Source organism: Anas acuta, chromosome 1 (genome assembly GCF_963932015.1).
Source record: "Anas acuta chromosome 1, bAnaAcu1.1, whole genome shotgun sequence".
NCBI classification, from domain to species: Eukaryota; Metazoa; Chordata; class Aves; order Anseriformes; family Anatidae; genus Anas; species Anas acuta.
Genome location: NC_088979.1, coordinates 13,822,686 through 13,850,284, shown reverse-complemented (window position 1 = coordinate 13,850,284; position 27,599 = coordinate 13,822,686). Strand labels below are relative to the sequence as shown.

Below are 27,599 nucleotides of genomic sequence, written 5' to 3'. Positions count from 1 at the left end.
TGTGATTCAATATCATAGCATCCAATAAACATATGGTTTAACAAATATCCTTGGATCTAACACAGGATGATGCATAGTGTCTCCAAAGGAGTCATTGTATTTTGTTAATTGTTTCTGAATTAAGTACCCCCCAATCTACACATTGTCAAGAGAGACCACAATGACTCCCGCTGGCTGTTGTAACAGGTTTCACATTACTGACTGTGATTCTCTGGCTCCATAAATATACAATGCAACAAAACACCTCTTATCAAGCCAATTCTTCCTGAAGACAGGCTTGCTAAATCCTTTTACAAGCACCCTTCAATACACAACAATACTCCTAGGATCCCCTTTGCACAGACAAGAACCCACAGCACTGCTATCACTGAAACTACCCCCAATGCAAGTTCATCATGCTCATTACTGAGCAGCCAAAGAGCTAATAATTTTAACCTGATATCATACCATCAAGATAAATATGCAAATTAATCTTGTGTGATCTGCTGTCAATTTTCTTAATGGTTGGATGAGAAAATTAAAAAAAAACACTGTGGAATATTAATTATAACCTGGGTAAAGACTGTGCTCAAAATTAGTGTGGGAAGCAGTAATTCATTATGGATGAGAGAACTAATCTGAAGGATGACATAGCCTCGTTGCACATTACTTTCCTATTGGTTTTGGAGGACACCAACATACATACGCAGTTATTATGAAAACAAGTACCAACCAAACCAAACAAGAACAGTGACCTGTAACACCAAAATCTCAATGACATTCAGGTAGTCTTTCTTTTCTCCCCTCCTATTTCTAACATGAAAAACGAAACTTCCCATTAAGAAAAACAATCCTATAATAACCCTCAAAAATTCTGCCTTAGCAGCAGAATTGAGTAGTCTTCAGCTTAAGAACGTTTTTTTGAACTGATTTTTCTGGCGGCTAACATGCTACAACTGCAAACTTTCCTAGCTTGTATAGGTGTGAATAAGTCAGATTCTGCTTCACATCAACACCCCCCCCCCCCCCCGAGAAGTGAAGAAGAAAGGCTTTGGAGAATTTTGATTTCTTGAGGCTTTTAGGTTAAAACTCTGGTAATTTTCAAGTGTATGTGTAAATGATTACTGCAAGAAAAAAAAAATAAATGAGAGTACAGTTACTGCAATAGTACAAAACAATACAGTTATCTGAACATTTCCTCTTTGTTATCGCCTGCATGACTGCAGAAGGCCCTGATAAACCTCTACCGGATAAAACTTATCACTGACAAAAGTTATTGTAAAATAAAATGCAGAAGGCTATGCAACATGGACGACATTCAAGCTAACAAAAGACAACCCAAAAAATATAAGATACAGCTCTTCCTTTCAGTAGGAAGTGTACAGTAACAGAACGATACACCTAGCATTAACTGGAAATAATGCATAAAATGAAGACCACTGTAACAAACCTCAAGGATGAATGCACAGTACACCTACACCATGCTTTCAAATATTTCTCCATTTTCAATGCTAGCAATAAAACTGAGTTTCTCTTTGTGGCTTCTGGGAATGTTTTATCAGTACAAAAATCTCTCTAACATACAAAAGAGGACAAAGTAAATTTTCTATGCTTAGTCATCCTACTTTCCAATAACAGACCTGCTTGGACAATATCTGTTCACAGTAATTATTTTTATTGCCCTCATCTGCATAATTTACAGATGGAATTTACAGATGGAGTAGATTGTCCCTTGTCTCTTGTAAATGGGAACGTCCCTCAAAAAACATAGACTAAGAGCTCCAAAGTCACTTTTTTCTTAATGTTATCCTTTCAAGTATTTACAGATAGCTAAAAGAAGACTCTCAAGACAACTGGGAAAAAGAAAAAAAAAAAAAAAAAAAAAAAGGAAAAGAGAGGAAAGAAGAGAAAATAAAAAGATACATTCTATATGTGAGTTGTTATTCTTCTATGCAGTGTGTAATGGAGGAAAAGGAGATAGCCAAAAGCCAAGGGCTTGAGGTCAGTTTTTAGGATCAAGTATTTGTATTAATACAAATTTTGAACAATAGTACATCATTTATGAAAGAAAATTGGCTGCCTAGACCTCTCTAACTCACATTCAGTAGAAGAGATGGCTGACACCTCCAAAAAGGTCTCACACAGCTTTTTCCAAAATACATCACAAGTCAGAACTGGCATTCTCGTGAACTATTTCTATTCATTGGCAGAAAAAAAAAAAAAATAAAAAGAGATTGACAAAGACTGCTGCCCAACATGGATATGAATTACCTGAATGCAAAAAAAAAAAAAAAAAAAAGAAAGAAAGAAAGAAAGAAAAATGCTTATTACCAAGGGCTGCTTGCACAACAGCTTTTCAAGTACAGAGATATGCATTTCTGAAAATCACACTCCAGTGAGAATGCAAGAGCTTTTAGCTCTTGTTCTTCCATACTCCTGAAGCAACCAACATATTCCTGGTATATTTTATCATTCAAACAATATATTCCTGGTATATTTTATCATTCAAACAAATCTCCCTAAGGACCAAGGGAGAGCAGTGGCAGTGCTGTAGGGAGGGTAGCAGAAGACTCTTCTCTTAAAGATTCAGTTCTGGTAAGTATTGAATTGTGCAAAGTGTATATTCAAGCTCAGTTCAGCTATTAACCTCCTGAAAGAAACACCAGAAGAGGACGTGACTTGAAGCCAGTAAATACTGAAGGATCTGGAAACTGAGAGAGTAGACCTACTGAACTGGTGTCACAATTCTCAGTGCACAATGACAGCAAGAAATGATTCTTGTAATAGGACCAGGTTTTAGCAGATTTTCTGTATTATCACTATCAACATTTCTTTCATGCCAGATAATTCATTTGTGGACCTCAGAGGAGCCTTACTATTTATCACAGACATAAAAAAAAAATCTAGGGATCAGACTGGAAAAAGAATGTCAGCAGCTTGCTGCTGATAGAGATGTTTTTGATGAGCTTTCATTTTGAACTTTCTTGAAGGCAGCAGTAGGATGTCACAACCTTAAATGACAGGGAAATAAGACGACAGATGAAAATGACATGTGGAATATCACACATTAATGCACATGGAAATTTCAGTTATAGAAGAAATGTTTCAGTTATATCCATACAGCGACGGGATTTACATTAGTTTTAATACTCTGGAAATATCTTGGAATCACTGTAGGCAAGTCTTCTACAATGTCAATTCAATACTCAGCAATAGTCAAAAATACTAAGGGTTATTAGAGAAAGAGGGAGTAAAGCAGAAAATATCATTATTAAAATGTACTCACACCTTGAGTTTTCTACAAAATTTCTTGTCAATCTATCTCAAAAAGTCACTATGAAGAAGGCACAAAGAAGGATGACAAAGGACATTGCATAAAGGCAACAGTTACTGTTTCTCAGAGGACAGAAATTACCATAATCAGACAAAATAACCAAGTAACTGACAGAAGAAGGAAAGGAAAGACTTTTGTCCATGCAGCATACACTTAAATCGTGAAATTTGCTTCCTATCATCACAGACCGCTATGGACTCTAACAGGACAATTGGATTCAAAACCCAGTTAGATAAATCTGGCCGTGAAGCAGGGCTATTTGAGAGTGCCTGGGGGAACTTTAGCAAAATTCTACTGTGATCTGGAACTTTTCCTCATCGATTATATTTTAGAAGCTGAGTTCTCCTGGTACTGAAGGTCTGAAGGCACAGTATATGGCTCCTCTGAAAACTGCAGACACGTTGACATCTCTAAAGTCAAGTAGCCTTCCCAAACCTGAAACTTGTATTTCAATAAAAGTAGGATTTAATTATTGACTGAATAATACGGGAAAAAAAAATGTTTTGCAGAATTGGAAAATTGGTTGTGTCTTGTCACTTTAAGGTTTTCTTTAAAAAATAAAAATACTCTATAACCTTTCAAACATCATTTCAGAAGCAGAAGCCAGCTTTCAGAGACACCAAATCCCACACAGTACCTCTGGCTCTCTCCCATAGCAAGAACTCCCTAAACCCCTCCTCTAAAATTTCTCAAAGAGACACAGATAAAAGCCTTACATTATACCGAAGCAGGAATCAAATGAGTGTTAGAGTTCATTTTTAAAGAGCCAACATACGCTTTCAAGGAAGTTCAACAGAACAGTGTGACACATTTTTTACTGCACAGTATGGCATACAACACTATCACAAGCTCTGCGTCACTGCGGCAGAAATCTGAAGAATCTATTAAGCTTCACAAAAATTTGCTGAACTCCTTTGCTATTTTGTTCAAAAAAAAAGTTTCAGAGAATAACCATGTGTTTTAAGATCCCCTCCCACAATAACACAGAAATGCCTGCTTTCAGTGCTTAAAAAAAAAAACAAACAAAAAAAAACAAAAACAAATCCATACAACTTTTAAAATACAGTATTTAATGGATTTAGTCACTTATTTTATTTTATTTTAAATAAAGTCATATGTGGAAACTGACGTGGAAGGGAAATACTTAGTAACACTTAACTGCCTCTTAAATGCAAATACACTGTAAAAGACAGGCCACACAGAATTACTACCTGTATAGTCAAAGATGGTCAGAAGTTAAAGAAGATAACCTCCCCCAAAATGTAATTACTATTTTACTGAGACAAAACTGGACATTCAACCACAGTAATTTTTATAAGTGCCAAGAATCCAGACGTGGGATTTGACACACAGAGACTCCAGCCCACTAGTACAGACCCTCATAGTCCCTTTCCCTATGCCCTGCACTGAGCACTCAAGACCCCCATAAGAAGAAAAACAAACAAACAAACAAAAAAAAAAAAACAAATAGATTTGAATCACTTGGTATGTTTAGAAATTAAACAAACAAACAAAAAAAATGAAAAATACTCAACACTCCTACCATGCTCACTACTATTCACAAGATCAGATCATGGCTCACTGCACAGTAATGCTGCCATCATGTATTATAGGTACAAATATGTAATTGTCTAAGTGCCATTTTAATTTTAAAAGGGACAAGAGAAACATTTGTCAAAATAGCACAACATTCTTTTGGGTACATTAAACGTTCAACAAAAAACTGCAAGACTGACATTTAATCCAGGAACACACAGTGCTTCATGGCGTCTCCTCAAGACAAGTGACAAAAGGAGGCATGAAAGTGAGTTTTCATTGTGTAAGAGTACTGAACTCAGAAGGTGTTTTGAAAACTGGAGCTTCTCAGAGAAAACAAATCAAAGAGGCTCTGGAGTGCCAATGACAGCAGGAATTGTGACAGTTAGTAGAACACATATTTTACTGCCAAATGACTTGGAAACTGTCAAAAAGCTGGTAAGAAAAAAAAAAAAAGATGTGATTGGCAATGTTATTTTTGCAAATTTAAGCTGATTACCGCTCCCAGGGAGATTAGGGACATGTTGCATTAAGAGCCAAGAGTGAAAGAACTGAATCAATAAAACAAAGAATTACATCATTGCTGTGCTGTGGCAACGTAAATAAAAGAATAATCACATTTCTAACTTGCTGTATTTCAACTTCACAGAGGAGGCACTAAAGAGAAAAGGCAGTATGATATACACAGTTACCAATGTTGTATAAGAAAAGAAACATCATAAGTTCTTCAGTTTGAATGGAACCAAAGGAAGCAAGTGGAAGTTGACTAAAATAGCTAAAAATAACTAAAGAGTGGATCCTGTGCGTTAGATTTACTTGGTCCTGAGACCTCAACTGGAATTTGTCTCTTGGGACATAGAGGGGGGAAAGGAAGGGAAAATAGGACCAAATTAAACTTAAAGCAATGCCAAACAAATGACTTAAATATTCGTGTTTTTATTTTCAATCCTACAATCCAAGGATAAACAACAGGTGGTAAATGGAGAAAGACTTTCGGGGCACCAGTGGATGAAAAACTCTACATGAGCTGGCAATGTGCGCTTCCAGCCCAGAAAGCCAACCATATCCTGGGCTGCATCAAAAGCAGTGTGGCCAGCAGGGTGAGGAAGGGGATTGTCCCCCTCTGAGAAGAGCTCTTGTGAGACCTCACCTGGAGCCCTGCGTTCAGCTCCAGGGCCCCCAGCACAAGAAGGACATGAAAGTATTAGAGCAAACCCAGAGGAAGGCCACAAGGATGATCAAGGGGCTGCAGCACCTCTCCTGTGAAGACAGGCTGAGGGAGTTGGGGTTGTTCAGCCTGGAGAAGAGAAGGCTCTGGGGAGACCTTAAAGCAGCCTGCCAGTACCTAAAGGGAGCTACAGGAAAGCTGGGGAGGGACTCTTTGTCAGGGGGTGTAGTAACAGGATAAGGAGGAATGGTTTTAAACTGAAAGAGAGGAAATTTAGATCAGATGCTAGGAGGAAATTCTTTACTCAGAGGTTGGTGAAGCCCTGTCATAGGTTCCCCAGAGAAGCTGTGGATGCCCCATCGCTGGAGGTGTTCAAGGCCAGGCTGGATGGGGCTTTGAGCATCTTGGTCTAGCAGGAGTTGTCCAGGGGCGTTGGACCCGGGTGATCTTTAAGGTCTCTTCCAACCCAAACCATTCTGTGATAATCTTAGTTCCCTTCTCCACAGAAAAATGAGCTATGTCATACTGGCCAAAGTGCAGATTATGGCATCTTCAATGAACTAAGCAAAAAGAATTACAACTTACAGTGCGCACTTAAAAATCTTGCATTAGAGTACCAGGAAATCTCCCAGCATACAAGCATGTGGCTAATTAAGCAGAAAACATACTGCTGAGTCTATACCCCTTTTCATAAAATGAAATATTTTTGATCTCTCATTTGTCTTAGGATCCTAACAATGTGAAAGTGCAGCAGTGCTACACTCACACAGGAAAAAGCCAACCACGTTGACTGTATTTGGGAGAAAACTTCTTGAAGTCTAATGCCAAGGCTTACACTTGTGGCTAAAACATTTTGTTTAGAGACACGTTTCTGAGTTTTTAAATCAACTTGTCTATTTTTAGATCAAACCAGTCAGGATAATAGATGACAAAACAGTGTATGTACAATAACTATGAGATTTTTAACATGTTTGAAGTACTTCAGACAACCTATATCTGAAGAGGCTAATGAGATAAGCTTGTAATGCCACTTTCCTAATATTAAAAATATTTCAAAAATGTTAGTTTTGCTATCTTTACATGCCTGTAGCATAGCAACTTGAACTGAATATATTTATTTAGCACCTGTACATATGGAAATAAAGGTACTATTACCATCTCCAACTGTCTAGATTTGTTTCATTGTATATTTCCACTTGCATATATGAACACTCTGAAGTAGGACACCCAGTCTAGTACTCAAAACTAAAAATTGGAAGAATAAAAAACACTACCAACAACAAAAAATCCAGATGGTTATTGCATCAGAACACTTCAGTTTCAAATCACATAATGATGACAAGTAAGGAGTCCTCATGTGAAGGAAGGCCTCACATGAAAGCACTATAAAACACAAAGAACACTGAACTATAAAATGTCTACAGGATGCATTCTCCCCACATTTCAAAGCTCCACACACATTCAAGTAATGTAAACATGAAGACTTGAAGTTAGGCTGAAAACTTTTCTTTTAAGGCCAAAAGGAACCAAAGCGATCAAGGCCAGCTACTGAACAGAGCTTCAGCAGTTAAAAAACCCCCCAAGTCCAGCAGGTAAGTGATCTTGACATTTAGGAAAAAACAAAAACAACAACAAAAAAAATCTAGATGATTTAAAAGTTTCCAGCAATGAAAAGTACATCACAGTCTTAATGAAAAGCCTCACCAACCTTATGGCTGCACATTTCTCATTTAATTTGTATAGCTTCTGCCAGCACTTGGATCTTCACATAACCAGTCTGTCAGAGAAACTTTCCATTAAACTTCTTTCCTGTGATACCTTTAACTTTCTCTTTGGATTAAGCACTTGCAGAAAACAAATGCTTTATGGTGCCTGCAGTTTCCAAGTAGCCTGAGTATTGTTATAGGTCTTCTGTGATCCTTTACAATTTTTCAGCATTCTCCTGAAAACAAGCTGCAGAATGAGACCTGACACCCACAAAAGTACCAAATATACCAAATACTCATAAAACCCTTGAAGTTATCCTTCCAGAGATCACACATTTCTGGCATCTGTCAGTCTGCAGGCCCATGTTCAGCTTATTAAATATACTCATTTTCCTTCTCCACCAACTGTTTTTCACAGCCAGTGTTAACTGGCCTGCAGGCACACCATATTCTGCATTTCTTGACTTCAAAATCTGTTTGGGACATTTTCAAAGGATGCAAAGAGTGACATTTGCTGTGATTCTAACAATATTACTTTAATCTCAAAAAAAAAAAAAAAAAAAAGCAAGTTTTTTTTAACACAGAAGCCTCATTTTACTTTTTAAAAACACAAAGAAAGAAGCAAGAGAATTTCTAAAATGTGGAACAAAGCACTGGCAGTTGTCAAGGAGAAACTTTGCTGAGATCACAGAATCATGGGATCATAGAATGGTTTGGGTTGGAAGGGACCATTAAAGATCATCTTAGCCAAACCCCGTGCCAATTAGTAAATCATAGAGATTTATAAGTCTAGACCAGCTTTTCAGGCATTTCATGACGCTTGCTTATGAATCTAACTGCAGTATTTTTCCTAGTTTTACCAGCAGACTTGGACAATAGCATGCTGAAACTGAAAGGAGAAAAAAAAGAAGTACTCCTAACTGTATTAAGTTTCAGTGACAATATGTGCACATAATTAATGAAAAAGAAAAAAAATCCTAAGGATTACTTTAACCCCATATACGTTGTTATGGCTCCTAGTCCTATTGCACCAGATCCATCACCAATGGAAGGCAGCGTTTCTTCTCATCAGGTTTATTTTGAACTACTGGAACTCTATCTAGTCTCCACTGTCCGACTCCTCAAAGAGCAAATCAGATGAAGAATCAAACTAAAAAGATTCCGCAAATTCCAATCCCTAACTCTTAAAGGCATGAACAACAATTAATAGGCCTTTTATGAATAGCACATAGCACCAACCAAGATTCGTAAAAGCATCAAATCTCTTCTGTGGTACGCAGAGCAAACTATAATTTTTATTATAGTTAACTATAATTTTTATTAAGTAGCTTTTTTCTTCATTTGTCTGCTAAATCAGACTCCATCTTTATAGACGCATGCAAGCTAGAACAGTTTATATTAGAGGTTAATATGCAGGACACTACTTAATGAATTAAGGATGTATTTTAATGCAAACATGTTGTTTCTATCTGTAGCAGTCTCTCAGAGAACAATGTCTCGACTTCTCACAATTTCTGCTTTTCCACAGAATAAGATTTTACCTCTTGCACAGTAAAACAAGTATTGTTTCAAAGTTTCCCAGAAGGTAAACTCCAAAGCTCTCTACCTTCCCTTTTCATAGCCTAACTAGCAACTTCATGTGAGGGATGTGAAAGCATGTTTCAATTTTCTCTTCTAGTATTAGTATACAGCTTGTTTAATTGCAGTCAGAGGACTGATAAAAAATATATATATTTTAATAGATAATCTTAGGTATGGAGCAATATTTTTCAAAGCAGCAGGTTCCACTTGCATGCTTCTTGCAACGTCAGGTCATTTTAACGTTAGAGGGCAAATAACTACCCCTCTACAATATGCATGAATTTAAAGTAACAGTTTACACAAATAGGACATCCCTCAAAAAAAGTGATTTTTGTGTTTTCCTCCACTCCTCATCATCATTAGTAAGCAAAAGTTTAAAGGCAGACAAGGTGGGACAGAAGGTGAGAAGATGCAAGGAATGGACATAAAGTGAAATGCAAACTTCTGTAACAGTGGAGCCATGGCATTCCTTAAGCCATGACTGCACTGGTGATGTGGGAAGGCTGCTGGATATAAAGATGCTACCACATTCTGAACTCTGCCTGCTCTTCAGTTAAATGACTGACACTTTAAAGAACTGCAAGCTTTACTGATCCACAGGTTTATGCTGACATTTGGCATAATGAATCAAACTATCAGAGCAGACAAACGTTAAAATTCAGTCAGTTAACCCTGCTTGTGTAATTCCAAATAACAGCCAAAGAAGACATTTTCAAATACATGTAGAAAGAAAAATTAAAAGAAAATGTCTTTATTAACAAACCCTACCCTATGTACTGCTTGTTTTACCAGGAATTCGTGCTCTTCTTCACATGGAAGTGAGATAGGGGCAAGGGGGAAGAAGAGCAAAGACTTTTTATACTTGGTAATTCTCTAGAAGCAAAAGGTTCTCCCTCATATTTTTGGAGAAAGCATGAAGAAGGACATCATAAAAGATACACCTTTAACAGAAAAATTAAAAGATCAGCTGAGTGCTCATCTTATTAATGATTTATAAGTCACAAGTCTTAACAGCTTTTAAATAATTAATCTCCATGTTCCTTTCCTTTCCTAAATTCCCTTCTCCCCATCAACAAGAAAATAACCCTGAATCATCAAACACCCAGATGGCAGCTGCTTGTCAGAACAGGAACCAAAAAGAAGGTGTCTCTTCCAAAGACAGATGTACTGGAAACCTGTAAAATCCCATTTGGGAGAAGAGATGAGCTCAGAAGTCACACGTCTTCAGCTTCAAAAAAAATAAAATTATTGCAGAAGATATAACAAATGTGCCATGTGAGTGTTAGCTGTCATTGGTAACTTGTATATTAATTTTGGCTGACACACAAGTAAGCTGTCACTGCTACCAAACAGTATTTTAATGCCCTGTCCCTATTCTTCCCCCTACCAACTTCCTCAGGCACTTACACTTCAGGTTGCCCTGTTCTCTGCCAGCAGGAGCACTTCCATATGTATTTTTAAGGAACCCAAATCAGGGAACTGGGACTCATGAAAAATTATTCAGCAAAGACGAACGGTTAGTTTAGTTCCCTAATCCGGTAGAGCGTGCAGCTGAGCAAACAGCAATGCTAATACCACTTACGGGACAAGAGGGGGTGGAAGCAAGGGCTGAGAGTGGGAAAAGCAGCAGGGGTAGGCTCTGGAGGTTTTCTGTTTGTTTGGTTAGCAATAAAGCTGGCTTAAAATTACGCATCAAAATGTGGCTTCAGATGGATGCTCCCTATTAACCTCCTTTAGTTACAGATTCTGGGAGAACTCCTGGACAACTGAACCACTTCACTGTTGCTCATGGAAGAAGGCAGAGACTAAAGTGCTAGAGTAGGAAATAAAAATTAAATTCAAGATTACTGCACAACTAGTCTGTGTGATAAATTTCACGAATATGTAACTTGGCGAAAGCCTGTCTAATAAAATAACCTAAGTAATCCCATGCTTATTTAGTTTAAAATTAAATGGAAGAATAGTAAAAAGAAATAAAATAAGCCTGTAACAAAAGTTCTGCATTTCAAAAAAGCAAAATCTGAGCAGCTAAGGGAAGCTGAATTTAAAGGTGACTGCATATGAAGAAACTCCAAATGTACGATATGAGATACCTTCAATTTTCACATCAGTTGCAAGGAGAACTGCATAATACATTTAAATCAGGGTTCACTGAAGAAATGGTATGGAGATGTAAGTAGAAGATCACAGACTGGGCAGGCAATAAGGGGAAAAAAAGTCAGTACTCAACCATACATGTATATTGATGTATTTTAAAAAGCAAAGACAACTAGGTTTGGCACCAGGCACTAGTGGAACTCCAATGGCACATGAGCTTAGCCAGCTACCCATGAAGTGCCATGTCACTCCTCATAAAGCCGTGAAACAAAGAGGGTCAAAGCACAGTAAGATGGCACAGAAACGGACAACCTAAATATTAAAGTATGATCCAAAATCAACCTCAATTTGCAACACTGCTATCAATATGAAAAAGGTAAGAGAAATTCATATGAATTAGTTTTCAAAAATGAAAAACTATCACATCAGCAATCTTAATATCAAAGATTTTTAAATTGGTCAAATGTAGCAAATATATACTTATATTTAAGAAACAAACATAGTGATCCAACAAGAATGCTTCAAAAGTTTAACCTTAAAATCAAGCAATTTAGAACACTGATCAAAGGAAAGAGCAATTAAAAGCTTTAATTAAAAGCTTTCAAGGAAATTGATAGAAAAGAGGGTAAAAAGCAATGCAGATTTATCAAAGGTAAACTTCACCAGATGAGTGAATCTCTCTCTCACAGAAGGCAAAAGATTATTAAAAAAAAACAAACAACAACAAAAAACGAACACAACAGGTCTTATCTAACTAGCCTTCAGTAAAGCACATGACACCAAGCTACAATGGAAGTTTAATTATTAAGGTGGAGAAGATGAGAACTTGCACAGAAGTTATACAGATAAGGAAGTAGCTAGGAAAAAGCTTTGCTGCCAACACTCAACCAGAGGAATGTCATTATTTGATATCATTTAAATAAGGCTGATGTTGAGACTAATCTGATCTATTATTTCCATCCTGACTTGGGCACAAACTTGGCTAATGCTTCAGAACAGGGAGGTATTACAAACACAGAACACTGGACCAGCATCTATGAAAAGCAGGAGAGAAAAAAGGAACAAAAAAAAAGAAACGTGAGAAAAACAAAAATCCACAACTGAAAGAGGTTGAGAACAAGTGAAAAACAGAAAACAGTGATAACAGTGATACTAAAAGCAGATCACAGATTTAAGGGCTATTAACTTCTGTGGGTTTGGTGTTGGTTTTGTTCCTCTTTCACATCTTAAATTGTAAATTCCTAAGTTAGAAGGGTATGTGAGAAAGGATGATGCCTATTAGATAGAGGAAGAAAAACCATTTATTTGAAATAGCTGCAAAGAAGACCAACCTATCCCACAATGTATTAACTGTGTGGTGTACAGTTAATTGGGAAACAAAGTCAGTGAGTGCCCAGTAGAAAGTTACTACTACTATCCCACAGTAGTAAATGCAATGACCTCAGAGGCTGTTTACAAGGCTGAGGTTTGTTTTGTGGTTGGGTTGGTCTGTTGGTTTTTCTGTTGTTGTTCCTTATGAGAAAGGTGTGGCCAGAGACATAAAGAAGACTGAGAAGACATAGGTCAGATGAAGCATTTTATATAACCACTATGATATCTGCTAACAGAGGCAGCTGTGTGAATCCCCATTCCTAACATTATGGCACAGGAAAAATCATCCTGCCTTAACTAAGCAGTACACAGGTATCGCAGCTTTTGTTTCTTTTAGGCATCCTTTAGCCTACTGGAATCATCCTAATTGAGATAATCTGGTCCTCAACAAAAAAAATATATATAGGAAATGAGCTGTTCAAATACATGATTCATAGGAATCAGTGGAATATACGATCATTTGAGAGCTGGGAGAAAGCAGAGAACAACATCCTAACTGCATCTCTAACAGATTCCTAACTCTGAGGAACTCTTACTTCAGCTGTCCACTCTAAGAGCGCAACCAAACATCCTTTTCCTGACTTAGGGACATCATTTTCTCCCAGTAGACGGGAGGATAACTTCTGAACTCTGCTCACCTCTGCTGACCTGTTTTTAAAATAGCATCTGCCTGTATCTTCCATCTCACGCACAAGAACATTAATTAGCAAGCTAAATCAATCGCTCCCTCTGTGGTCATGAAACAACATCAGCAAAGCTGACTGTGGCTTCACAAGATCTAAGCTCAAAGGTACACAGCTAAGGAAAACAGATTTGATTACACTCATTACAAATTTGATTTGAGCAACACTACCTAAAACAATAGCAAGTGATACAAAAATTAAATTTGACCCACTACTAGTATCTGTGCTGTTGATTGGAGGCAAAAAAAATCCTGAACATATCTTGCTGCATCCCCTACTATGAGAAACCTAAGGAGAAAGGAAGATTTTTCCTAAAGCACAGAAGGCAAAGAATAATTAATATAAGAGGCTTATTTGTTCTAATAATTCTACAGGACCAAATCACATTGGGTCTTCTTACTTCTACCCGTTTTATGTTTTCATTATGTTTATTTCACTTAATGGCTCTTTACAGAAGAAAAATAATTCTGTTGGCAATACCTGTTTTCACTTACATAATAACTTTCAGTGAACAGAAGAGTACCTTTGTAGACACAACAATGCACACCTGGCATCCAAACCTCTTTTAAGCACCTTGCAAAATATCAAATACACAACCTACACATTGCAGCGCCTTATATCTAGCTTTGAATACTAAGCTAAAAGAAGATAAGACTTCTGAAGGCACACAGAATTTCCATGTTCTTTTCCCATGCCCGAATTATACTACGCAAAACACAACATGTTGTTGAAGCTTCTGGTGTCCTGTGAAAGACAAGTTTGCATAAGTCAGGACAGGGAACCAGTTGATAACATGTGACTGATCTGGAAACAAACAAACAAAAAAAAAAACATACTGTAATATAGCCCAGAGTTCATAATGTGCTGGGAAACGTATTATCTTTCTAATGAAAGTTATGTGCACTTCAAGGGGTGCCAATGGGAGGTTAACTTACTACCCAACAGTACTCCAATCTCTTATTAATGGGGAAGAAAGGTCAAGCTATTTTTCTTAAGCTTCATATTTACTTTATTTCTGCTCCTTATAAGATCCCAAAAGTTTTTCACCTTTCATCATGCTTGAGGAATTCATAGCATCACACAATCAAAAGAGAACCATAAACATTGGTTTCATTTAATGAACTGATGTTCTCACAGCATAAATACAATGACCAAAGATCAAACCTGTGTACATTGCCATACATATTAGTTTTTGTTTCCACCATTTCGTATTCAACTGTCCTGCATATTTAAAAGTAATTTCAAAAAAGTTTAGAAAGGAGCTACTAAAATGACCAAGAAACCAGAGAAACCCTTAGCAGAGAGGATGAGAACAGCTTGTTCAGTCTAGCAAAAGGACATGATTATTCCACAGGCAAATACAAATAAACAACAGTACAGAAGAGTAGAGTGAAAGGAAAATGAGCATAAACAAGTTAGGATTTCCAGATTAAATTTATTTTTAATAAATTACTCAATCCTCAGAGTAACATGGTTCTAGAACAGTCTTCCAGAAGAAAGAGTAAGGATAAAAACTGCTTTTAAAATTGAATTTGACAAGTAGGAATTACATGATACAAGACTAGAAGGAGATCTGATTTAACAACGAAGAAATCCATGATGCTCCTAAATACCTTAATCCCCCTTATTCCAAATGTATAATGACAGTTTTGACATTATAGGACAAAATATAAAAGCAAAGAAAAAGCACTGCCTCAAATATCACTTCAGTAGAAAGAAGAACAGCATTGTCCTCTATATTTTTCACAGAGGACAACTGATAAGTTAGTTACCCATTACAGGAAATTGCAAGTTGCTGTAGTGCTTCTGCCCACAAAAACCCAAGAGATCTGTTCAAGTTCAGCAACCACAGCATCATATTTTCCATTATAGTAAAGACAATATTCATGAAACAGCTGGTTCCTTATTAATAAATACAGTTCTCGTATTCATAGCAAATGAAGCATGTAGTAGACAAAAAGCCAATTGGACCACTAAGAAACAGATTAAATTTATTATTTTCAGAAAACACTTTAAAAGTTTAAATGTAGTTTTAAAACAAACAAACAAATAAATAAATAAATTTCTTAAATCAGAGACATCACTTCATATGACATTTGTAAACACTAAATTACTCCTCTGGTAACCTGACTTTATCCAGTTACAACATTTCTCTGCAGAATACATGTTTCAATATTAAGACAGAAGAACGCCCATGCTGAGTCATTTCAGGACTTAGTAACACAGTAGTTGTTACTGATAGCATGGGAATTCCCTTTCATGCTTTCTTGGTTCAAAATCATATGATAGGCAGAAAATACAGTGCTTCATAACAGATCACGACATGCTAGTATTTGCTTTCTCCGTATACATTTTGTTAAAGATAATATAATACAATACAGACTGCAGCTGCTTTAAACACTAGAGGAAGCAATTAAGCTCCTTCTCTGGCCAAGAACCAGCTTATCATTAGTATCTTTGCATGAAAGGCTGAATGCTGTTGAAGCTATTTTTAAGAATTATGTCCATAATCCACTGAACACTCAGTGCAAAAGCAGCAGAAGCTGAACAGGACAGTAGAAAAAGCAGTACAAAGTTTTGTTTTTTCAACCTGGGGGCAATGAATCATTTATTTAGACTAAGAAATACAAGCTATTGTATTGCCCTGCCGCTCACCCAACCTAACTATGAAAGACAAGTTATGCATTTTTGAATTATATGACTAAAACAGCTAAGAACAATCCATTTGCAAAGGCGATGTGAATTACGCCTGAAATTCTCAAGAGCAAGCCATACTTTTATGATTCCATGTTCCCCATCATAGTATTCATGGAATATTCATGGAATATGAAGAATTGGTTGTTTTTACTTAGAAACTAAATTTAAAAACTAGAATGATTGCTACCAAACTTCAGCAGTTATTATTCAATGAACTCACTTCTGCTGCAGTTGGGATCTGGAAAAGACATTTTAAAAAGATATTAGCACATGAGAACATGTGAGACCAAGATATCTGGAAAAATGTATCTTTCTCTGGAAAGATACAAAAGTTTTTTTACATTAAAAAAAATCCCCAAGAGAAATAACAAGATCATAGCTTCTTATGCACTAATTTTGTCTCTCTCTCTTTTTTTTTTTTTTCTTACAGCCAGCTTACCTCAAAGGTTACTGTATAAATAGCCAGGTTCACCTCTGTACTTTTATAATTAGGTTTATGAGGCAAAAAAAGCACTCGTGAATACTGTATGTCAAAACAGTTTAGAGGCAGTCTTTTTTTGTGTGGAATTTATATAAAAGCTCTAGTAAAAAAGATGGTATTTCTTTCTATCTTGTGCCTGTTTCTCTGTGTTAAGCAAAATAAAATCAAGCACTTCAAGTTACTAATTCTGCTAGTAAAAAAAAAAAAAAAAAAGGACAATGCTAACAAAAAGTAAAGATTGCTAGTAATTACAAATACCTAAAGGTATCTGTTAACTTTTCTATTACACTGCAGCTCTGCATTACAATTTAAAGCACTTTAAAAGGTATGGCATTACTTAAATCAACTGTGAATGCACTGAACTTCCAACCATTTAAACCAAAACTTATGCGGCTCAAGTCCTTGAATGCGTAAAGTTATAGCTAAAATAGCAACTAAGATGCAGAAAGAAGGCCATCAAAAATCAGAGGGTAGAACTGAAGGCTTCTGCACAGAAATAAGCCATGAGATATCTGAACGAGATACATGTTACTTTTTTGGATTGTTTAATATAATATTCAGAACAATTTGGGCCCACCAGTAGACCTTATTACAGAAATTAAAAGTATACAAGTCTTTCTATAATGAAATTTCCTACATATTCTATATGACAACCCCCCAGATTAGGTTGCTTTTTCACAAAGCAACTACTAGTAAGGAAGGACATTACAAAGTACAGTACTAGCAAAAAGTACAAAAAACACTGATTTGATACTTTAACTCTTAAAATTAAACTTTTAAAATTTTAAAATTTAACTTTTAAAATTTAACTTTTAAAATTTGCTAGAATCAATGAAAAGAAAAAATTTCAATTCTGGTTCAGGAGTGGACTATGGGTGGACTTCGCCAAGTTAAACATTTAAGCATTTTAAACATGTATCTAGAAGATCTTTTAAATTAGATGCCTGAAGAACTTACAAAATCAAATGTTATCTAATTATTTTCAGAAAAAGTTTTGTGTTTTGTTTTAATTTTTTTTTTCCTAACTTGGAAGTTAAAGACAAGGAAACCTTCCTCCAGATGTACCAAATAAAAATACACAAACCTACTTAATTGCCCCTACACACAGAGTTAAGTCTTTGTAGAAAGATAACGTACATGCATAAAATGAGCCTTTCAAGAGAGAACAATGTATTTAGCATCTCAGTTGATGTAACAAGAAACGCAGTCTATCACTGAGATACCAACTGTAGGATAAGGCTGAAGTAAGCACAATGACCATACAAATGGGAATTCTCCACCTATAATTAAACTGGATCACATGATCCGTGCTCTTCTGGTGTACTCCCCAATAGTCTTCCATATTTAGAAAGAGAAGGAAACTGCAAAATGCATTAGGAAAAGGTGCTAAGGATTTGACACCAATCCCAGCACTATTTGTTATCTCTGCATTCACAATAGTCAACTGCTACTTCAGACAGCACATTATTAGGGCTCTGTATATTACTTTAGAAAGAAGTATTCTTCAAAATGAATGTGAAAGAACCACATCAAAATAAAAAGTGACCTCATCTTGCGACCACTGTAACAATTAAAATGCAAAAAGTCTGCATGCTACTTTAGGTGTATTTGTTCTACCTTTGGTTTAAGTGTCTCATGTATTTTTTTAACATTGTATTTAGATACTGGCTTATGCACAAATGTATGTACTGTAACCTTTAATATAGAAGTTTGACTCTATCTGAAAAGCCATGCACATACCATAGATTCATCTTACATTTAGACAACTTAAGAGATTATGGTATTTTCTAACTGCATTATGTCAACTTCACTGTCTCTTCCCTAAACATAGTCAGGAAGGATGTATTCCAAAATTCATTTCCACTAAAGCTCTGCATGAGTCTGAATTTTTCCCTAACAGGACTGAGCCTCCAAAATGACATGTAAATGAAAAATCCTAGATCACCTAAAGACATAAATCAGGGTAAATAATATTTGCTGTTCTCCAGGGCTTGCAGGTTATTAAATCATAACAACCAAATCACAGGAGTTCAGCACTGAAACCAACTACTCCATCATTTGATTAGATCTTCAAATAAATAAATAAAAAAATATTGCACAAATATTTTACACTGTGTCAACTTTAAAACTGGGTAGGAGTAGCCAGTGTGTTTTAATGAGTCCAAGGTTCTCTATTTCAGAAAAACTAAGATACTTCTATTTACCTTAACTGGTACACTGTGCAGCATCTGCACCACAGCCTACAGTATAAAAAAAAAAAAGTATTTTCATTTTACTGAGAAAAATTCAGGCAATTCCCAAGCTGTCTTAACACAGGGACTGAGGCAGTATTCTGTGGAATGCGTGGTCACAAAACTAAGGGATTTGAAATGAACAAGTAGAAATATTTCTTACAAGGACAGACTTCACTTTCCTAAGGCTAAAAGACTTTAGCGCACAGCACTTTAAAGTTGCACATGGAATACAATAAGCATTGTGTCAAACACTGTAACATTTGAACTAAGAAGTTTTAAAAAACAGGGGAACTTGCAGGTTAGGTTGCAGTTACTTGTGGCAGAAATAGCACTTGTTCCTGAAGACGGACAGAATTGTTAAACATGGGGATATAAGCTCTATATCTAGCAAGGACTTACTTGTAGTCTTCACAAAGATAATGGGATTACTCACTTCAAAATCAAGGTCTAAATTACTTCTCAAGAACAAAGTTCATCCGTCAGTATTCTTTCTTTGACAACTTAAGAAGAAAGTTGTATTTGTTTATGTCTGATCTGGAACAAAAAGCAGCCAAATTCCAGTGCTAGACCAGGATAAAAAGCACCAGTGTGGCATCATCTCCTGTCATGACTCCTTGAGCACAGCACTGTACAGAACCAGCCTTAAGTTTAATAAAAACTTACATGTTCACCACTTTAAACAAGCTCCAATTTCCTGTTTTATGGAGAAGGCTCTTTAGCAAATAGAAAATCTGAAATAAATCTGAGAAACAATCTTTTTGGCTCTGGAAGGGGAAATGTACCACTAAGTTTATGTTTATATATATGTGTATACATAACACATACACACAGATACACGTAGATTTTCAGAATAATCTACCACCTCATATTCTATGGGCACAGATACATAAATATATTAAATTTAATACAAGTTTACAAGAGATACTAGGCTTGTATCCAGCTACTCCCTAATACAGAGATGAGTCCAGAAATACGTGTACTTCTATGACAAAAGTCTTAAAAAGCCAGTAGTTGCTTTATGTAATGGCAATACTATACATTAACTATGGGATAAAGTATGGGACATGCAGAAGTACAATTAATATTGAATTCTGCTTCTAGCAGAACAAAATCATCAAAGATCAACAAAATTTGAATTTCTGTTCCAGCTAAAGAGACAAACTTTGGGTTCAGACTCTGGGTTAGCATCAGAGTTAGATTTTTTTCATAGTTAGATTTTCTGTGAGCTGAGGATTTTATGGTAACACCTGTTCCAATCCTAATAAAGAGCAATACTACCTTTCCACTCTGTAAATATAGCATATTGTGTCAACGTGGTAGATACTTCAAGGATCATTTTAAGTGCCTTTTTTTCCTTAAACATCTCACAGCACAAGAAGCTGTAAGCCATGTCTACATGAAGGCAAGCACTGGGCAATGTATAAAAGAGATCCTAAGTGAGTTAAAGGCAAGAAGTAGGTGGCAATAGCTAACACAGAGCAGTGCAAGCTGAGTCTAGTAATGCTGGTGGCAGTCCTTAATCTTCACTTTACGCTTTTCAAAGCGGGAGGGCCATTTTCACACTCAGGAAAGCTGTCATTTGTCACCTCACGGAACTTGAGAAGTACAACACCGTTCATCCTGAGCTTTTCTTTCAAAATCTTCCAAAATAAGTACCACGTTATCAGTAGCAAAGTTGCTAGTTAATAAAGATATGTAACTGTTTTATTTGTTAGTATGTTAACTTCGGTAATGTTATTATTGCTATTAAAAGTACGCAACAGCAGTCAGGACTGAGGGAGGGATCATAAACTTGCTCCACACAAATTCACACGAAGTCCTGCTTCACCACTTTGGTACAGCCATCCCCGTTCGTTGAATCGTGAAGGCTGAAGAAGACCTCCAAGATCATCTGGTCCAACTGTCCCCCTACCACCAATGTCACCCACTAACCCATGTCCCTAAGCGCCAGGTCCAACCTTCCCTTAACCACCCCCAGGGACGGTGACTCCACCACCTCCCTGGGCAAAAACCTTTCCAATACCCCAGAAGGGACCACTTCCAGCCCCTCGAGGCCGGCCTCCCTGCCTCCTTCCCTGTCTCCCTCTTCCATTCCCCCGCTCCATCTCTGCCTCCTTCCATCTCTCCCTGCCTCCCTCCCGCGGCCTCGGCCTCCGGGTCCCCTCGGGGTCCCCCCTATGTCCCCGCCCGGCCCCGGGCAGCCCCCCAAGCCCCTCCGGTGGCCAGACGAAGGCAAAGCGGCGAGGAGGGAGCTGGGGAAGAAAAGTTTACGGGAGGTTTTTCTCCGGCTGCCGGCAGGGGAGCCCGCTCCCGGCGCCCATTCAAACAAAAGAAGCCTCTTCCCCCGCCCGCCCGCCCGCCGCCGCCCCCCGCCCCACTCACTCCGCAGGGCCCCGATGAGGAGGCTGCCGTCCTTAATGAGCTCCTTGATGAACTTGTTCGTCCTCTCCAGCTCGATCTCGTGGCACTTGAGGCGCTCCCTGAAATCCGGGCTGTCCAAGTAGGAGTCGCTGAACTCCAGCGTGGGCAGCCCCATGGTCAGCGGCGGAGGGACGGCGCTGCGGGGAGCCTGGGGGAGCTGAGGCGAGAGGGGAGAAGGGAGGCTCCCGACCCCGCAGCACCGGCCCCTCGGTGCCCTGGGCGGCGGGGAAGAGGCAGGCGGCGCTCGGGCGGCTGTCACCCAGCTACATGCTGCCCGCGGGGCGCCGCCGCTCCGTGGCTTCCGGCAGCGCTCTGCCTTCCTCCTTCCCCGGCCCGAAGTTCAGTCTGAACCTCCCCCGGCCCGGCCGAGGAAGCCCTCCTCCTCCTCTTCTTCCTCCTCCTCCTCCCGCCGCAGCATGCTCACACGGCGGGGATGAGGCCCCGGCAGTGCCCGCCCCTCGCTCCCCGCCGCCCCCTTCGTGCTCTGCCCTCCAGCGGCGGCGCCACTCGGGCTCGGCTCGGACGGGGCAGCGAGGGCAGGAGGACAGCCTCTGCCCTGCCTTGGGGGATTTCGGGGGCACAGGGGGAAGGAGGAAGGATCCAGATCGGGAGCTGGAAGGCTGAGGGGTAGCTGCGAGGGGAGCTCGGGGTGTGAGGAGCACCTTTGTGGAGGCTGCGGGAGGCAAAGCTTAGTGCCCAGTTAAAACAAGAACTTATAAACTTGTGTGCAGGAAGGAGAACGGTTTATTTATACAGAGCCACGGGCTGGTGTGGAGGAGTGTGGCCCACCTTTGTCCAGCAAAGGTGAACTGTAAGCCAGGTTGCCACAGCTGGAGGAGCTCTGGGCTCGGGCAGTGGTCCCCAGCTCACCCGCAGCACCTGGGGATCTGCCATGGCACCCCAGTGCAGGCATGCTGTGCTTGCCAGGGCCTGCGGCAGGGTGACACTCCTTCGAGGGTGGGTAATGAGACGAGAGAGCAGCAAAAGGTAAAGGAGGAGGAGAGAGGGAGGTGCAGACGGAGGAAATAGCAAACAAATGCTAGGAACGCCCATGGTGCTTGATTGCTCTGTGGCTATACAGCTGAGCCAACGCCAACCTGAAGAAACTGCAAGCCTGGTTACGACAACAAAGTGGTGTTTTTCAAGTATGCTGGTGGGTTTATCTCAGCAAACCAAAGCAGTTTGGATGATTCTTATATGTTATTCTGCAGTGATTTCTTTCCAACATACTGTGGCAGTATACAAATATGTGGCAGTATTACAAATATGTATACAAATTGTATGTGCTGTTTTTAACAAGAGCTGTCTTATGAACACACCTTCAAGTAGTGAGCAACTCCATTGGAAACAACCATCAACACTGGCCACACAATGATCTTAAGCACAACCAATGCCTTACCAAAAACTTACCAGTGTCTTACCAATCAGGAAGATGATGCTTCTCTTAGCTGTCCATGCACTCCTGCTATCAAATCATTCTCAGCCTTCTCATTTACACAATTCAACTGTGAAGATGGGGGAAGGCTCAATGCTGTTGCGTGTAGTTCCTTTATGCAATTTGTGTTCTTCACACTTTTTAATTATTTGTCAAAGCTCACTTCTTCATATTCACAACAGATTTCTGTAGGTACTAGAAATACAGAAAATATGCTGTAGTTTCTAACTGTATGGCCTGCAGAAGTGAAAAAAGTAATGCTCTGGTTTTACTGGGCTGAGAGTTTCTGCCCATAAGGCACTCTACAAACTAACTGTCTATGTTCATATTAACAGATGCTTTTAAGACTCTTTCAGTTCATACTGACCACAAAACTGTGTTCATCAACATGCTGCCTGAGACAAATTCATTTTTTTTAGTAATAAGAGGAATAAGACTGGAAAATGTTGAGTTAACAAGTTTGTTACCTTGCTTTTTCAGGCACTAGCATATAGTCTCTCTTGTAAACAAACACCCCCCACCTAGTATAACTACTGGAAGGATGTTCAAAATATACTCTTCTCTGATTATTAAAAATTAATTTTCATATATTCATAGAATCATTTTAGGCACACTTGTTCTTCCTTCAGTGTCATCCAGTAGCTGGAAAGACTGTCTTTCTACCATGTTTATTTGATGTAATTTAGAAAGCAGTAACATCATTGAATCATAGAATCATCTAGGTCAGAAATGACCTTCAAGTTCATCAAGTCCACCCATCAACCTGGCCAAACAAGTCATTAATCATGTCTCCTAGCGCCACATCTACAAGTCTCTTAAATACCTCCAGGGATGAAGATTACACTGCTTTTCTGGGCAGTTTGTTTTAAAGCCTAACCACCCTGTCCATGAAAAAGTTCTTGCTGTTATCCAATCTAAGTCTCCCCTGGCGCAATGTGAGGCCGTTTCCTCACATCCTGTCACTCTGTCACCCGAGAAAAGACACCGACGTCCTCCTCACTGCAACCTTCTTTCCTGTAGTTGTAGCAAGTGATGAGGTCTCCCCTCAGCCTCCCCTTTTCCAGACTAAACAACTCCAGTTCCTGATACTCCTCATACCACTTATTTTCTAGTTCCATCACCAGCTTCTCTGCACTTCTCTACATGTAAGCAACTCAACATCCGTGAGCCCAAAACTGAACACAATATTAGAGGTGCAGTTTCCCCGGTGCCACACAGAAGGGTACAATCAATTCCCTAGTCCTTCTGGCCACACTATTTCTGTTGCAGACCAGGATGCCATTGTTCTTTTTTGGCCAATGTTCAACCAGCTGTCAAACAATATCCCCAGGTCCTTTTCTGCTGGGCAGCCTTCCAGCCAGTCTTCTCCAAGCCTGTATTTGCTGCCTGGGGTTGTTATGAACGAAGTGCAGGGCAAAGCACTTCTTGATGAATGCCATACAATTGGACTTGGCCCATCTACCTAGCCCATCCAGATCCCTCTGCAGAGTCTTTCTACCCTCAAGCAGATCAACAGTCCCTCCTGTATTGGGTTTACATGGCAAAGGTTTAGTGGCAGGGAAGCTGCAGGGGTGGCCTCTGTGAGCAAAGCCCAGCAGCTAGCCCATGGGCAGCCCACAAAGGTTCAGTTCGGGAAGGACAGCATCCCATGGGAGGGACCCCACATGGAGCAGGGACAGAGAGTGACTGTTAAGGAGCAGCACAGACAAAGCATCAGGGGCTGACTGCAGCAATCATTCCCTGTTCCCCTGTGCCAGTCGGGGGGAAGAGACAGGAGAGGGTGGATGGGGGGGAAGGTGTTTTTAGTTTTCTTTTAGTTCTCACTGTTCTAGTCTGCTAGAGATAGGCAATAAATTGTATTAATCTCCCTATGCTGAGTCTGTTTTGCCCATGATGATAATTGTTCAGTGATCTCCTTGTCCTTATCTCAACCCTTGAACCCTTTCCATCATATTTTCTCCCCTTTCCCTTTGAAGAGGGATAGTGAGAGAGTGGTTATGGTGGAGTTTATCTTCCCAGCAGGGTAAAACCACTACACCACCTAACTTGCTATTGTCTGTGAACTTACTGAAAGTGATCTCAATCCCCTCATCAAGATCATTGATAAAAATATTAAACAAAATTGGCCCCAAGACTGAGCCTTGGAGACCACTACTGGTGACCAGCTTCTGACTGGATTGAACTTCATTCATTGTAACTCTTTGAGCCAAGCCATCCAGCCAATTCTTCACCCAGCAAACCACATACCTGTCTCCAATCCTGCCACATGATAGCTAAATAAATCATAGATTTCTGTCATAAAATATATCTCATTAAAAGTTTGATTTCATGTTACTTGATCATGGTCTACTGAAATAATACACAACACCTTTTTCAGACACATTAATGACTATACTATGACACTACACCTTTAACATCATATTTATCTATCTCATGGCCAAATTATATCTGTGAGTTTACTAATCCGTGGAAGTCTTTCTCTACCTTTGTTTTCAATCAGCAGATTCCAAAGGTAAAACAGAAATACTAATTGGTCCCAAACACACATATTTTGCATTTTAGTTCAGAGCAATTATTCTAGTAATCAACATGACTCATTTCTTACTCTATAATGTTCCATCTTCAAAATTTCCATAACCACACTGCTACTTTTGGTATCAGGATCATGTTTGGAAATATTAATGGGACTGGGACTAGAACTGTACTCAGCAACTTTTACTAAGAACCTCCCTCCAGTCTGACTTCCCTCCAAATAACTTACCATTACCTACTTAACTGGTTCCACATGTTTCTCAGAATGATCCATATCATTCGTAGCTGAACTGAGAATTTCCTATCTTAAAATGTATCAGATACCATGTAAAAATCTTACTAGTTCATATGTACTTCCATTCCTCCTTCTCAGAAGAAGCTTTTATTTTTACAGAAGATGGGTGAGTTAGCAATGACCTTTGTTTCATAAAGCTATATTTGATCAGATGTAAACCCAACCCTAACTTATCTTCCATTGGCAGAGAGACTGTTTATAGGTACCCTGTGATCTTAATGAGCATTTATGCCTGTGTCTGGAGGAGGATCTGCTAAATGAGCTGTTTGGCACAGCTACAGAGAAATTAACTAACAAGAACAAAAAAATCTTCACAAAAAGATAAGTCTTACTATGTGTTTTGTGTTGGAGTTAAGTGGAATGCTAAAGAAAGCAAAATATTTGAGGATGCTTTTGGGAAATATAAAAGTTCCAAGTGTTACAGTGAGCAGAAATATTACAATATTTCTGTTTTTTTCTTTTCTTTTTTTTTTTTTTTTGGTTTTCCTGAGAAGACTATGATGGAGGAGCCTACTAGATACATGAGGTTTCAGGACTTTTAAAGGCAAGATAAAATGGGGAGGAGCCTAGACATACTGAAAAAGCCTTTTTCTTGAATTCTAACAGTATGCTAGGAGAGGGTGGACTGTACTAAATGACAACTCATTTGGACGCCTCAGTAGGTAGAAGGACCAGTCCCTTAAGTCCTTAAGTAGAAGGTTTTAGTGATAAATAAATGAGTTACCTTGATATTATCACTAGCTGTGAAGAGATGAATGAAAAGTGAGCTTTTTTTTTTTTTTTTCCCTGTATCCTGGGGAACTTTGTCCTGTTTCATCCACTTCTATGTTTGTCATTCTAAGCTTGTCCTAAAATCTTACATTTTAATGAGGTCAGATCAATTATCATAGATTTCTCCTTCATCTTCTTAAATGTAAATACTGAGCTCAAACTTCCAGTTTATGGCCCCACTGACTCTAGATGATCTCTGGGGCATATTCTTATCAAAGTCTTGTTATCTAGATTGCCTGGGGATGGAAAAAGAGAGGTGTGTACTGGTACTGCTTACTGCAGTGTGTGTTTCTACTCATACTCTACATGTGCAGTCCCCAGTTTTATGATTCTACTTGGTTCTGTTAGTTTTGCTGTTAATGCAGAAAAGGATGGTGAGTGACTCTCATCTACAGGAGAATATTTTAGAACAGAGAGTCTGCCAACTACCTTGTTATTTCTTCTGCTCAGTGTGCGCAACTGTGGGAAAATTACTTATCGAGTTGTGTGGCATTGCTCTGTCTTCTGAAAACTGCTGCTTTCCCTTGAGAGAGTGCAGGATCATAGGCAAGAGATTGCAAGGACACTGATGCTTGTGAGTCCACTTGAGTTACTCAAGGGTACAAGATAAGCTCTTTACCTATATAGTCCAGAAAATATTAATAGAATCAAAAACACCACTCAGGCAGAGTACAGAGTTTACGTAGTATTTGAATTAAAGATCTTGTTTTATCTAAGTTTCCAGTTGGTTTCTTCATGGGAATTGTCAAAATTCCCAGTAACTTGCTACGGAGAATGCTATTAAAAGTTTTCAGTTTCTCCTTATTAAAGTAAGATTCTAGATGCTAGGTTTATGTTGGCTAACACAGACATGTTGTGTTCCTCTCCCCCCACCCCCTCAATTGAACATAAATAAAAATGAACTAAGGAAGTAAGTCTAAATTTCATAATTCCTTGTATGTATGAATTGAAAGTGGTACTACTCTCTATTTGGAATACAATCTCCATGTTGTTAGCTGATTGTTAAATGATACAGCTGCCAAAGTTTTTGTTGTTGTTCTTGTTTCTGCAAGTTAACATTGTTAGAGGAGGAGAGCAGCTAACCAAAATCATAGCTCAGAATTAAAAACTGTAATTTAGTATGTACTGACTCATGTTATCCTAAGATATTGGTCTCTGTGCACAAAGGTCCACTCACATCTCCATTCCTATCAGTGTTTCAGATTGTAAACAATAATTACAGATCAATAATATTTCTTGAAAAACCTCCAGTCCTTTTAATAGGTAAGTTAGTTCCAG

The 27,599-nt window shown here is 38.6% G+C and overlaps 1 protein-coding gene and 1 long non-coding RNA gene across 4 annotated transcripts in view; one reads left to right on the top strand and one right to left on the bottom strand.

The window, feature by feature from the left end:
• ARHGAP42 (Rho GTPase activating protein 42) overlaps positions 1 to 21,758 on the bottom strand; it is a 168,800-nt gene extending 147,042 nt beyond the window's left edge. For all 3 annotated transcript variants that reach the window (XM_068669745.1, XM_068669762.1, XM_068669753.1), the window contains exon 1: positions 21,250 to 21,758. In XM_068669745.1, the coding sequence (XP_068525846.1) occupies positions 21,250 to 21,403 (154 nt within the window). In that variant the 5' untranslated portion in view covers positions 21,404 to 21,758. The remainder of the gene's footprint in view (positions 1 to 21,249) is intronic.
• The window catches only part of LOC137849814 (uncharacterized), a 313,574-nt gene that overhangs the window by 204,826 nt on the left and 81,149 nt on the right, over positions 1 to 27,599 (top strand). The gene's annotated exons all lie outside the window — the stretch shown is intronic.